This window comes from Puma concolor, chromosome B3 (assembly GCF_028749965.1).
Source record: "Puma concolor isolate L17-30 chromosome B3, mPumCon1.1.hap2, whole genome shotgun sequence".
Lineage (NCBI taxonomy): Eukaryota > Metazoa > Chordata > Mammalia > Carnivora > Felidae > Puma > Puma concolor.
Window position 1 is genome coordinate 101,158,691 of NC_141672.1, and position 15,496 is coordinate 101,174,186.

At 33.7% G+C, this 15,496-nt stretch overlaps 1 protein-coding gene across 10 annotated transcripts in view; it reads right to left on the bottom strand.

The window, feature by feature from the left end:
- Positions 1 to 3,570: 3,570 nt before the first annotated feature.
- ZNF280D (zinc finger protein 280D) overlaps positions 3,571 to 15,496 on the bottom strand; it is a 325,027-nt gene continuing 313,101 nt past the window's right edge. For 8 of the 10 annotated variants that reach the window (XM_086710764.1, XM_086710766.1, XM_086710763.1 and 5 more), the window contains 2 exons: positions 12,990 to 13,045; positions 7,352 to 10,346 (listed from right to left, as the gene is read on the bottom strand). In XM_086710764.1, the coding sequence (XP_086566890.1) occupies positions 9,722 to 10,346; positions 12,990 to 13,045 (681 nt within the window). In that variant the 3' untranslated portion in view covers positions 7,352 to 9,721. Of the gene's footprint in view, positions 4,423 to 5,557; positions 5,673 to 7,351; positions 10,347 to 12,989; positions 13,046 to 15,496 lie in introns of those variants that run through there. The other 2 variants (XR_015252668.1, XR_015252667.1) reach the window with 2 other exon arrangements.

Sequence of the window (15,496 nt, forward strand, 5' to 3'; positions counted from 1 at the left end):
TTTTTGAAGATAATTCTATTAACTATTTTAATGTATTGTCCTAATTCTGACATCTATATCAGTTCTGGGTCAATTTTGACCAGCTATTTTCTTTATTATGACCATGTTTTCCTGCCTCGTTGTGTGCCTGGTAATCTTTTACTGGATGCCAGACATTGTGAATTTTACTTTTGTGTAAAAAAAAATTTTTTTTTTACTCTTGTTCTGCTTAATGTGGAAATTACTTGACCCTTTCAGGTCTTGTTTTATGATTTGTTCATTGGGTATGGAGCAGTGCTCAGTCTAGGGCTAATTATTTCCATACTACTGAGGCAAGACTTCCCTGAGTTCTCTACCCAATGCTCCATGAATTATACATTTTTTTTTCATTCTGGCCTTTAGGAATATGCACTTCCTAGCCCTGTTTAAAATGCCAATACTATTTTCCCTAATCCTTTTGGATTTTTCTTTCCTTCCCCCTGGTTAGTTTCTCACATAAAACAAAGTACTCTGCAGAATACCGCACATCAGTGCAGCTCTCTCCTCTCTGGGACTTGGTCCTATGAACTCTTCTTCTCTGGGCCTTTCCAGACTCTCAGCTGTGTCTTCTCACCTCATTGAATCTCTCAGGTTTTGTCTCACTTACCTTCCTCTGTTTCTTGGCTTGTAAACTCTCAAGGCTGTAAACTCAGGCAATCATAGGGCTCACCACATTTGTTTTCTCTCATGGATTCACTACCTTTCGTTCTTGAGGTCACTGTCTTGAAAACCATTGTTTTATGTTGCTTTTTTGGTTTGTTTATTTCATGGGGGAAGGTAAATCCAATCCTTATTATTCCAAATTTATTAGAAGTCAAAGTTCTAAAACTATTTTTTTTAATTATGCACAAAACCCTGATTCTTTTTTTTTTTTAATTTTTTTTTTCAACTTTTATTTATTTTTGGGACAGAGAGAGACAGAGCATGAACGGGGGAGGGGCAGAGAGAGAGGGAGACACAGAATCGGAAACAGGCTCCAGGCTCTGAGCCATCAGCCCAGAGCCTGACGCGGGGCTCGAACTCCCGGACCGCGAGATCGTGACCTGGCTGAAGTCGGACGCTTAACCGACTGCGCCACCCAGGCGCCCCCTCAAAACCCTGATTCTTAACAATCCCAAGGGGGACTAATTTAAAAATAGTAAAAACTAAGAATTGCTGAGGTAGTTCTAAAAGGTTAGGAAATTCTGACACAGGTTCTAAGGCACTGGCTCAAAAAGATTTTCATAATATTATCAGTCAGGATAGGTTAGACTTATATTGTAGTAACCACCCCCAAATCTCAATTAGTAACAGCAACAAAAATTTCTCACTCATTTTAAAAGTCCATTGCAAACTGGACCGGTGATTTTTCTGTTCATTAGTTACTCAATTGACAGAGCAACCACCATCTCAAACAGTGCCAGTAAACAAATCAGAGGAAAGATAAGAGTCTAGAAGGTCTCATACTGGCAATTCAGTGCTTGAGTTCAGAAGTTACATGTCATATTTGCTTACAATTCATAGACCCAGACAGATTGCCCCAGTCACGCATAAAGGAAGTGTCATCCTGTTGTGTCTGGTTCTCTAGGGAGAACCTAACCATATGGGACCATCTTTCTGGTCAATAGCTATTCAGTGCACCCTCCTTCCTACAGCCCAAATACAGTTTCTCTTCTAAGCAGAAGTAACTAAAAAGTCCCATTAAATCAATGGCAGCAAGCTCAAAGTTTAGTATCTCCTGCCAGTCTCTAAATTGGGTAATGGTATGCACTAGTCTCCTCTTAACTATTGACCTATGAATTGAAAAGCTATCCGTCTCCTACACATACAAGGTTGAAACAGAAATAGAAAGGGGAATTTGGAGATACACAGTCACTGGTCCAAAACAATTCCTTGATACAAGAATGCTCTACTCTGGTGGCTCAAAAATTCCTTGAGGGGAATCCCTAATCCACTGATGTCTATAGCTATTGATCCCACCATCAAAGAGGCCCTTCCTTTTTTCTTTATCCTTCTGATCACATCTGAGGTGGATATTGGGTAATAGGTTCCATCTGCTACATCATATAGAAAGGTGGGAGCCCGAAGGATACAAAAATACTAATTTGAAGGAATATATTCACTCCAATCTTCATAGCAGCATTATCAACAATAGCCAAACTATGGAAAGAGCCCAAATGTCCATCGACTGATGAACGGACAAAGATGTGGTATATATATACAATGGAATATTACTCAGGCATAAAAAAGAATGAAATCTTGCTATTTGCAATGACATGGATGGAGCCAGAGAGTATTATGCTAAGTGTAATTAAGTCAGCCAGGGAAGGACAAATACCATATGATTTCACTCATATGTGGAATTTAAGAAACAAAACAAATGAACATAGGGGGAAAGAAGAAAGAGACAAACCAAGAAACAGACTCTTAATTACAGAAAACAAACACACTGATGGTTACCAGAGGGGAGGTGGGTGGGGAGACAGGGTAAACAGGTGATGGGATTAGGGGTGGCACTTGTTGTGATGAGCACCAGGTGCTGTATGGAAGTGCTGAGTCACTAGATTCTACACCTGAAACTAATATTACACTGTATTTTAACTACCTGGAATTTAAATAAAAACTTGGAAAGAAAAAAAAAAGTTGGGGACCCAAGGGTTCATTTTAAGACTTGAACATTTATAAACTTTTAGTCCAAATTCATGGTTTCTTTGACAGTATACCTCTCTCCAAATTTTTGCTTTTTTTTTTTTTAAATTTTTTTTTTTTCAACGTTTATTTTTTGGGACAGAGCATGAACGGGGGAGGGGCAGAGAGAGAGGGAGACACAGAATCGGAAACAGGCTCCAGGCTCTGAGCCATCAGCCCAGAGCCCGACGCGGGGCTCGAACTCATGGACCGCGAGATCGTGACCTGGCTGAAGTCAGACGCTTAACCGACTGCGCCACCCAGGCGCCCCACCAAATTTTTGCTTTTTATATGATTCCAGTTAGCAATGAGCCAATAGTCACACCCACAATTTTAAAGAAATGGTCCCCACTTAACTGGAGTACCTTGAGCCCATCAGGCATTGATAGAAGACTGACACTTCAGCACCCATTTCCTAAGCCATTTTGTCTACCTGAACAGATTTACTGGGCATTAGCATTTCCAATTCCTGACAGACATTAATATTTAGGAAATAGGAATAAAGAATAACATTTCTGGGAATTCTCAGGAATCCCCAAATTATATGCATTCATCATTCTGTATTTTTCATAACACTATAATTAATGTATTTTAAAATAGTTATCACCATAATAAATACTGCATCATTTTTCTGCTAAATGTTTGATATTTTCTGTTAAAAAGACATAAATATGTGATTTCCTAATAGGAACCAATGTACTGTGACAATATTATATATTTCAATACCACTCTCTTTGTCTGACATAGACATTTGACAACAGAAAACATTAAATGAAGGAAATATTAGCATAGATGCCAAATTAAAATCATTTTAAACTGTAAGTACTACAAATACTTGTTATAAGTTTATCTTAAAATGAAACTTAAAAGCACACAATGCATTAATTGACCTGATAGTTTTTATCTTTATTTTGTTACAAACATTTCAGACATAGAAACTTTTCTTTCATATTCACATTTCTATTAGTTGAATTGCTAAGAATTGTCCAAAAACATCTATAAGCTGACATTTGGTTACATGTTGATTTATAAAAGTTCTTTTCCTTTTTAATGATGAAAATATTTTGTCGGCTTTCCCTGATTTTGGTCTTGCTGTTGAAATTGATACTGCTTTTTCTAATTTAGAGTTTAGATCAGTTTCTAACTTCATTTCATTATATGCCAAAACATTTACTTCTTTTCTTTGCATTTCTAGTTAAAGTATTTGCAAAGAACAGCAGCCTTTGGCAAATAATCATACAAACTTAGAAGTGCTGACAAGTTTATTTGGTAGTATTTGAATGTTACATTTGGACGTCCCATGAAGGGACAGGACACAGAATCACAGGTCAAAACTGACAATGTAAGGAATTAATTTGCTTCCATGTGTTATTTCTTAGAACACCAGTGATGGGATTTGCATAAAGTATACTCTATATATTTAATCCTATTCATATTTATTTTACTTATAAGAATGACTCACCGTTAGTAGCAGACAGGAACATAGACATACATTCATAACATGGCAATAGCTACAAGTAAGACTGAATGATCAGGTTGTGACAACTTCTCTTCCATGTCCTCCTGTTCTGATTCCTGGAAATGTTGAACTTATTCTTGGACTCTATATCAGCATTCCCCATTCTTGCTTTTGTGCTTGACTTCAGTGGATTCCTTCAGTCCAATAATGGCTCTAAATTCATTACTAAGCTTTAATTCTTGCTTAGTTGCAATTCTTCTTCCTGTTTCACTAATTTCCTGAATGATGGGTCATGAGATTCAGAAAAATACATAAATTTCCCAAGAAATGCTGTGAAAGAATTCCTACATAGAAACACTATGGAGGCGGGATCTCCTTAACCAAATTAGACATTTAAAACAATTAGTATGATGGCCATATTCTTGAATTAATTTAGCTTTGTTACTTAAAGGCTTTCTTGTTCGACTGATTGGGGATGAGAAGTTCTGTCTTTCCCAGCTTTTCAAGTGCCTGAATTTCTGGACTTTTCTTATTTTGTTTCCAATGGATATCTTACCATTTCTCATCTGGGTTCATGTCTTTCTTAAAATGCAACTGTCAAATGCAACTAATAAACAAAATTGTTCTCCAAACTCTTCCAATAGAGATAAAACTTCACTATATTATTTTTCTTCCAAGTATTGCAGGCAAGTTTACCAAACGTTTCACCACAGCAAATGTGGATCACCTCATGTAGCTTTACCACCTGTCACCTAAGCCAATGCAATATAGTTTAATTTAGTTCAATTTTGCTTCTTTTTATGGCAGCACTCTGCTTTCAGGACTAATCCTGTATCAAATGAGGTATTCCCTAACTGTATTAACTAAAACAAAAATGGTTATTTCTCCCTCACGCTATATGTCCATCTAAACAGGGAGGCTAGGTTTACAGTCCCTCAGGAACCCAGCCTGATGCAGCAATCATCATCACCATGTCAGAGAGAAAAGAAAGTTCTAAAGAGTCTCGTATCAACACTTAAATGATCCAAATTGAAATAACTTTTCACTCACAACTCACTGGCTAGGTAACAGTCACATTACCACACATTGGAAATACTTGGTGAATAGCATAAATTAAAGTCACATTAGGTTAAAAAAGCTAAATTTGTTTGAAGAGTCAAAATAAAATCTAGATAAGTAAACTCTTAACTCTAGGAGTTCATACTGGAACAAGAAGCTTTCCACAAGCATCATGGGAAGATAATTAAAGTTAAGTATTGGTATTTGGCTACTTAAAAACTAAATATTCTTCAATCTAGTATTGCACTTAGACTTCCTACAGGTAATAACAAGACCAAAATTTATGAAGTGAGAGCTTCCCTGTAGTGTTTATAAAGTGACAATAAAATAATTATAAAATTATGATATACTTACATAAAAATATAGAGCAGGTGCTAGCAAACGTTTTCTTAAAGTGCCAGATTTAAGCTTTGGGCCTGTGAGCCAAATGGTCTCTGTCCGGTACAGTTGTGCTATTGCAGTGCAAAAACTACAACAGACAATATATAAACAAATGATATGGGTATTTTATAAACAAAATTGTTTATAAAAACAGGTGGCCAACTGTGGGTCACTGTCTGCTAGCCCCTGATACAGAACAATTAAAGTCATGTTTTTAAGGCAGTGGATGAAGACTTGAAATATTTAAAAAATTTAAAATTATAGTTTAAATTCTCCCAAATTCCCCACAAATGGCAAGTTATACTTTAAGATTTAAAGGGTTTTAGTCATTTTTAAAAAGAGGTTGGATTGGGTGAGTGATACAGTCAATTTTTCTGTTCTGTTTTTGGAAAAGCCAAATGACCCCAGATGTACCTGGGATATTTTCTAGAAACCAAAATCCAAGGTAACTTCTGTGATCAGCAGGTATTCAGGCCATTAACATCTATAGCAGGTATTCAGGCCATTAACATCTATTGAACTTAGCTCAATAATCTTCATGGTGATACACTGTGTCATCAAAGAAGACTAAATTATGCTTAGTATATTCATTTAAATAATGAAACTGGTTTTATAATATTTTTAACATGCAATTTACATAACTGTAAAAGTGATTTCTCAGGATATCTCATTCCTCTACAAAGTTACATTTGTTGCTAAAGATGTGTTTAATTCCTTACAAGTATCTTTTAATTTATAGCTTTTGGGGTAAAAATTAAACATTGCCATAACTTTTAAAAATCTAATACTATTTTTTTGTCTACATGCATCTGCACATGTGTCTCATTTGAAAAAAATAATTTAAAAATAACTTTCTCTCTTTTAATACTTAGAAATAGGTAAGTCAAATGTTTCATTTCTTAACTGAAAAAACAAGTCTTACTGTTAAGGTAATCTAGTAAAAATGAAATATTTGCACTTCTTCTGTAGTGTCTACATACATACAAAAGTACTATGTCATTGAAGTCAGTACAAGTGAGTGGTTTTGGAGTAATGATTTTGATGGAACAAAAATGATCATGTCAACCATGAAGTAAAAAATGACATCACAGAAGCCTACAAAAATTTAATGATGTTAAATTTATATAATTATTATATAAAGTATATCTTTAGTGGCTCAGTTGGTTAAGCATCCAACTTTGGCTCAGGTCATGATCTCATGGTTCGGGAGTTTGAGCCCTGAGCCAGGCTCTGCGCTGACACCTCAGAGCTTGAAGCCTGCTTCAGATTCTGTTTCAGAATCAAGATCAAATTTCATTCAAATCTTAGCTTTTTAACCTTAGGCCAATAACTGCCTAGATATTTGGTTTCCTCATCTTTTTACTTACAGCTAAAACAAAGTGACTTGTATATTATCAGTTCCTTTTTAAAATGTTTAGAATAGTTCTTAAAAAAATTCATGGATGAAAAAAATTCCAATTTCCTCCCTATTGGAGAGACACAAAGGGAAAGAAAGAATACAAATAAATATGGCATTCAGATTTTCAATGTAAATTAAAAGTATATCCACAAAATGAATATAATGCTTCTTAGTGTCACTGAACTGCACTTAAAATCAATCCTAAGTTTATTGTCAGGTAACAGGGAACTATTATACACTAAGGCACCTTGGTAGGTAGTTCCTAGGCAAACAGTCACTAGAGTGCATCACTGGCTTTCAGTGTCAGATTAAGTCAGTCTAAGCACTCTAAAGCAGGCAAAGGCAAACCACAATCCATGGGCCAAACATTCTTGTTTTGTAAATAAAGTTTTATTGGAACACAAACAAGCTATTATTTACATTACATCTACAGCTGCTTTCAAGCTACAAGGAAGAGTTGAGAATAATTGTGACCGTATGGTCCACAATTATTTACTATCTGGCCCTACACAGAAGTTTGCTGTCCGCTGTTCTAAAGCACTGCTACTCAAAGGCTTGGTCTGTGCACCTGAACTGTTTGTTCCTCAATGGAAATAAGGAGATGGTATGAGAACATAAACCAATTATGTTACCAAATACGATGCTTATTTCAACTACACTTTTGTTTTCATTGCCAGACTTTCCTTAGAGTTTGGTACAGTTTCCTCTTCTCCTAATGGATAGGCATAAACAGTTCACTGATTAGCTATGTTGAACACAACTACTCTAAAGGTATATAGCCACAGAAGAAGGAACTACCCAAAGCTCAAAGGGATAACAGTGTCATTAGAGACTTATTTTGGCACAGTGATCTAGGGTTTTGTACATTAGGTGATCTGCCAGCCGATTAATTGAATAAGATTCAGAAAATAGTCTTTACATAGACTTTCTTCTACTCCTTCACTTCTAAGGTTTAAATTACTCCAAAAATCTTGTCTGCTATAGTTTTGTTTCAACAAGGTGAAGGGTAACAGCTAAAAAGTCCCTCTCTCCCTATCTTTTCTTGGTAGCAGGAAAGATGAAAATATGTGACCCCCTCAAAAAAAAAAAAAAACTTTTCAAGAAAGTAAATCAATAATATATTTTGCCTGTTTACTCTTTTTACTTTGCTGGGCAGATAGAAAACTAGAATAGTAAATTATATTTCTCTTGCAATAAAAGAATTTTTAAAGCAGATATATTCTCTGTAAATATTAACAGTATTTTCCCCTGTACTTTAAGTCCTAATTTAAAATAAATCATGCATCAATTAAAGAATACAGAATGAAATCCTACCACTAACTTCAACATGAAATTTCCTTGAACAAGTATACAATTTCTAAAGGCGCCAAAGGTAATCCAACTCAAGCAGGTTTCTGAAAAATAAAATTATTCAGGGACAGATTTTTATTGCAAATATTTACTCAAAAACTACTATATACAGCAGAATTTTAATAGCCATTTATAACATTTAACATTCAATGAAACAAAATTTAAGAATTCAAAGCACATTTTAAGAAGTAAAAATGTAGCATTTTAAATAAAATTTTAAGTACTTTAAAGCAAACTACTTTATCCATATTATTTATTTCTATATCTACTATTTTCTAGATGATAAAAAACAACTGGAAAATCTATTTAGCAGCCATTTTGTGGATAAAATAGGATATGGATAAATTAGACTAAATGTCCCAAACCAATTTTTTACATCACTGCTTTAGGTCCCATTTGAAGTTTCTATTTTACAATTAAAGAAAAAGTCACTTAAACATGGCATGAGCCAGGACATGTTTTCTGTTTACTGCTTTACAATATCTACATTATACCATACTTTGGTTTGGTGTCCAGACCATTTTTATGGGTCTATTTCTAAAGATCATTAAAACAATATTAAAAGCATAATAGCTACAGGAGTTTCAACAATGGGTTTCTATTTTATACAACTAGCACATCAAGGGATTTCTGCACAGCTTACACACTGACAAAAAGCACAAATATAAATTTACATATTAATAATGTCACTTTCACTGAAAGTTTAATTAAGGTAAGCTTACAGCCTTGCAGGCTCACACTTGTAGGGAGGTACACAGATTCAAATATTCTGTTTACATGCTTGTGACAGTCTGGAATGTTATATTAAATCCAAAATTAACTTTACGTTCATCCAAATTCTCATTAGATCAATTAACTTAGCATTCTAAGCATGCCCCATTTACCAGCATCATACTCGAAATGAAGCCTTCGTTAACAATGCCTATCAGCCATTACTTTAAATCAATTATTCCCAAAAGGTATGTGGTTTCCAAATCTCTTCCTTTAAGTAACCTGAAAAGAATATATAGGTACTAAGAACTTTTAGCTTAGGACTGATGGAAGTTTCAAAAGCTTTATCATTATAATTAATATTCTAAAAATCAACTCATACTGGCCACCAACTTCTCTTCAAAAACTGTTAAATGAGACTTTTCCATTGCAAACTTAGCTTTCATTAAAATCCATAATAGTTTTAAAGGCTTTTTGGAAATACAAATCATGCTATTATGGGTGAATTGATTTCTTTAATAACCTGGATTGAACATACAGGTAAAGTGTAGATGAATGACCTCCCTCACATTTTTCTATTTCTGAACTCTACAGAACAGCACCACTGAGTTCACCTGATAGCACTGTTCCAAATGTTATTACCATTGGTACACTAAACTTAGAATGACTAATAAATTTCAACTTCTTTCTTTTTCATCTGCCAGGTCTACTGTTGTCTCTGTTGTGCTAGGGCTATTTTCCCCAGGAACACTGCCAGTTTGATCAGATACTACGTCATCAGTCTTGGCTGAAGGATCACCACTACCTTTCTGAAGAATCTCTGTGGCTTCATACTCAAGTACCTCTGATGGAGTCAAAGGTTCTAAATGAATACTGCCTTGCTCACTAACATCAGAACTAATAGATTCAGGTTCATCTCTTTTTCTCAAAAATTGATCAATGCTAACATCACCAGATGTTAACCGCAAATCCTTAACATTCTTTGAAGAAAACTTAGCTTCACTGGAGTTGGAATCTTCATTCTGATCACAAGAAATTATGTTTCCTGAACTTTGGCACATCTTCAACTCCATTTTCTGACAAACGTGCTCTATTTGTTTTTCCTTTTCTACTTTATCTGCATCAATATTTGAATCATGGCTGAAGATATTCTTTAAACCAGTTTTCTGATCTTCAAGACAGGTATCATTTTCCTTATTTGACACTGTTATGCTTTCTTCATTTTTTGTTGCTAATGAGCCTTCAAATGAATTTGTAACACATTCATTTTTTTCTTCCTCTGAAGAAGCTTTATCTTGTTTACTGAAAAAATAAAGCCATTTATTATCTATTCCTTTATAACACATTGTATTTGAACACTATCAAAATAAAGACATGCTCTTAAAAAAAAAAAAAAAAGATCAAAGCACATTTGCCAAAACAGAAAACAAACAAACAAAAAATAACCCAAATCCCCAGTCCTTGCCATGTACACTTTAGGAGGTGGCCAGTTTCTTAGGCATGAGACTGAGAAACTCCAGAGTCACATCTTAAAAGGAGACCTGGGGAATCTATCAAAACTGGTTTTAGTCCTGATAATCATCACTCTCAACTGTTCACACTCTTGCCTATCTAGGTTAAAATTTAAGCATTCTTATTAATTTGTAACCTTAAAGAAGAAGTGAACATATTTGGAAAAAAACTACTTTTTTAATGTTTATTTTTGAGAGAGAGAGACAGAGACAGAGAAAGAGCATGAGTGGGGGAGGGGTAGAGAGAGAGGGAGACACAGAATCTGAAGCAGCTCTAGGCTCTGAGCTGTCAGCACAGAGCCCCAAGTTGGGCTTGAGCCCACAAGCCATGAGATCATGACCTGAGCAGAAGTTGGACGCTTAACCGACTGAGCCACCCAGGAGCACCAGAAAAAAACTACTTTTTAAATGATTTCTATATCCTCTTAATTAGAGTGTCTTTCCCTATGCAAAATTAAATAAGCATTCATAAATATTTCCCTAATATTTAATAGCTGAATTTAAAAAAACATAAACATATGCCTGAAAAAATATATGTAAATATATACAACATGCATACATAAATATGTTTGTTTGTATATATAAATGTTTATGTGTGTATAAGTGTGTGTGTTCACACTTACCCTGGCATGTTAACACAAACTATGTAGTGAATCATAAAATATTAGATGATTTCAGGAGTAGATTCCAGTGATTCATCCTAACAAGTGTATAACACCCAGTGCTCATCCCAGCAACTGTCCTTTATTATTTAATAGAGTAAATCACCCACATTCTACTACTTTTCTTCCTAAGTTTAATAGTTTAAAAATGTAAAAGATATTTGTACAAAGACGCTCATAAAAACAATGTCTAAATAGTGAATACAGAAACAACCTAATACTAACAAAAGAACAATAATTTAAATAAACAATTATGGTAGTAAATAGAACATATGAATCTTCCTTTAAACATTGTTGGTTTCCAAACCAAATCCCATTAGGATTTTTAACTAACTACTCATTATTAAAACTATAAATTAATTTGGAAAATGGCCTATTATGCAGTAGTTATTAATTAGTTATTTTCTATCACAGTAAGTTTGCATTTCTTCATTTAGATCCTGCACAGTTCTCATTTTTTGCTCCTCTTGTGAAGAATATTGTATTTTAAATCACATTATTGGTATATTGAAAGATTCAGATTTTTATAACAAACTACCTTAATTTATACTCTCATTAATTTCATTCTTAGCTCATTTTCTTGGATCTTATAGGTCAATTACGCCATCTGCAAACAATTAGTTTATTTTCCTCATTTAAATTTATATAATTTTTATTTTTATTCAGATGTTATTGGACTAACTACAATTTATAGAAAACATTATAGAGAGGTGACTAGTCTGCTTTTTCTAACTCCTTTGTTGAAATTTTGTTAACCATTGCCCCGTCCCCAAATTCTAGGTGAAGAAAGGGCTAAATAATTTTTCTAGCAAAGTCTAAGAAACACCTTCATAAGGCCTTATTCCATAATTTTCTTCTCAGGGGCAATAGATGAGTCACTCTTATTTGGTTAACTAGCACCCTACACCTTACGCTGTATAGCTGTATATAAAATACACAGCATAAACACAGCCATGGGGAAATTACTTAACTTGAAAGATAAAATAAAATTATCTTTATCTGGAATTAAGTTCTAATTTGAATGTTAGATTCTCTTTTGTTAAGAAAGCTTCTAAAATGTCTTGGGCTCTTTAGTGTTGATCAGAGAATTACATTTTTTAAAGCCAATTCCTGAAGTTTGAAACTTTTATGAGTTCCCACCAAAAGTTTTATAGCTTTTGAAAATACTTTAGACAGAAAAGATTTTAAGATGATCTGTTTGCAAAAATTGTCCCCATCTGTCTTGTAACTTGTAGTATCTTATAACTGTTTTCACTTGATAGGAGCAATTAAAATCTGTTAACAGTTTATTTACTAATAAGTACTTTTTAAAATTTAACAACTGTAAGGTGTTTAAAAGATGTTTAAAAGATGTCAAAACTTAAAAAATGATTTTAAAACTAAGGATATACAGTATATTTTTGTTGTATTAAAATTTCAAAATTTTATTTTAATTAAAGCTAAAATAACAGGGTACCTGGGTGGCGGAGTCATTGAAACGCCAGCTCTTGGTTTCGGCTTAGGTCACAATCTCATGGTTTCATGGGTTTGAGCTCCACAGAGGGCTCTCTACTGGCAGTGCGGAGCCTGCTTGGGATCCTCTCTCTCCCTCTCTCTCTGCCCCTCCCCCATTTATGAGCTCTCCCTCACTCTCTTTCTCAAAATAAATAAATAAGCTTAAAAAAAAACTAAACAAAATAACTGAAATATCAATTAACTAAAATAATGCAGTTCAAGTATCAAGCTTTTTATATACTTGAATTTCAAGAGAGTCAGTTTTTCCTTATATTTACCTTTCAGAATTTGATGTTTCTGTTTCTCCTTCAGCCATATTAGTTCTTGTAATTTCCTGAAACAATTAAGAATGTTTCTTTTATATTCATAGTTAGGCTTAAATTAAACTACTTTAATGATACTAAACTTTCTGGATTAAAGGAACATAAATGTTCAACCTAACATACCAAAGAAATAGAAAAACAATTTCTTAATCTAAAGTATGTACCAGAATAATTCTCAAAAGCAGACTTTAAAAAATTGTTAAAAAAAAAACCTATCAGAATTTCAGTATACCAAGTTTCCAAATCAAGGTCATGAAGCAATTACCCAGTTATAACAATACCTGTTTTTCTTAGACTGTTTAAAATGTGGACTCTAGTTACAATCACTTGAATAGAAACACAACTTGAATTTGAAAACAAGTTGCATCCATAGTAATTTTATACAAATATATTAAATACAAACATTTATATAAAACATTTCTGAAATTATAATTTCATTTTGGAATCATGTTAACCCTTCGTATAATATGAGATGATAGATTAAATATTTTGCTTACTTGAAATGTTTTACAGGGAGAAAAGAATGCAATAAAATTTCAGTAAGCCAGAGACCAGACCAACAGTTCATAACAATTACTGATTATTGAGCACATATGATGCATGAGGTAGTATGTTAAGAGCTTTGCATTCATTATCTCATTTAATCTTCATGTTAGACATTCTCAATTCCATTTTTATAATAAGAAATACGATTATGTAGGTTAAATAGAGAACCCTAGGCAATAACCACAATAAATGGTAAAGATTCAAATCTAGGTCTAGTTCTTAACTACTATAGTGATTGACTATTGAAATTGATAAGGGTGTATTAATCACATACATTTATTTTTTTTACTCTCCTAAAACCCTGCTAAATTGAGGCAAAGATATGAAATAATTTCATTCATAAAGACCACAAAAACACCAAACCATACTAATTGTCAATGAGATTTCAACACATTTTTAGATGGAAATTGACTGTAAGAGTACAAGTTAACTTTGCAGCATGGAGGAAGTTACAACTAAATATCTGAGTAAATGAGTGCAAGGAGAAGAGAATCAATTTGTCCAGGGAACTTAAGCAATCTGGTATTTGGAGTAATTCGGTATAATATCCAGTACATAAAAAATAAAAATGAAGCACAAGGACTGCTGAGAAATCTAAATGCTCTTTCCCCAACTCATATAACAGATACCTACTCTTTCCTCTACCACAGAGGCTAAAGGTTAACTTTATGAACTAAAGAGAATCTAGACTTGTGAACACCAGGAATGACAAAGGGCAGCCATGAGGTACTGGGAGAAAACAGAAAAATTTAGTCAAATTCCATAAACTGAATAAAGGTCCCTACAGTTCTCCCTGACTAGCTCCCAAAATGCTAGCAGCTGGAGGGATCACTCTTCACTCTACTACCAACATCTGGAATCTAGAAGATTCTTCTTTGGAGAAAATTATTAGATTCAAGACAGACAAGGTTTCCTATAATGACTTTGAAAGCATCTTCCTCACCAAAGAATTAGTTCATCAGCATCTGATTTTCCTATGGGAAGTCTGAACAATTCCCATACGGACTATGCAGATTGTATAGACCACTAATCCAGAAGAATTAACTAACCTTCATATTATAATACATGTCAACAGTTCTCCAAGTGTGTTTCACAGATACCTTGGGCCTCCAAGACACTTTCAGGAGGCAGGTGAAGTTAAAACTCTTGGTACAAAAGCAGTAGTGAGTAATATGCTGGCATCTCAACATCAATCAAGGCAGTGGCATCAACCCGAAACTACACTAGAAGTCACTAAATAATTCTTCACTGGCAAACACCAGCAGCAACACTCACTTTATTAAATATCAATCTCTGAGTTCATGTCTTTTGAATATTCTATGTGATAAAACAGAAGAATGCATAAAGCACTGCTATTGTATACTGAAAACACTTGGGTCTGAGACTGAGTTGCAAGTTGAATTTAGGCATATTTTTTTCATAGAATATCATTTTTATTTTAAAGGATGACTGTCAAACTGAATATTGAAACTTGGTTATTTAGGAGATATTTTCTTAAAATTGACAAAGTAAGCCTGTCATATCAAAGAAACAAGTGACAGTGTTTATTGCCATAATAAAATTAAACAAAAATTAAATTTTAGGAAAACTTGCATTCACCATTGATTAGATATTAATGGCTAATAATGAATGTGCTTACTTGGAATTATACATAAAACATGTCAACACTTGCAAGATCTATGTAACACAGTGAACCATTATTTCCAAATGACTAATCTATGATGCTATAAAATCATTTATGAATGATTCAATCAAAGTGTAAGACAGACCAATAGATTTTAATGCAACAAAGCATAAAATAGTTCAGTGATATGGAATCAAATCCTGCACTGCAAAAAAACCTTTAAGAAAACTTCCACTTGTCTACTTTTTTAAAATTAATTAATTTTCAATAAAAAAAATGTTTTATTTATTTT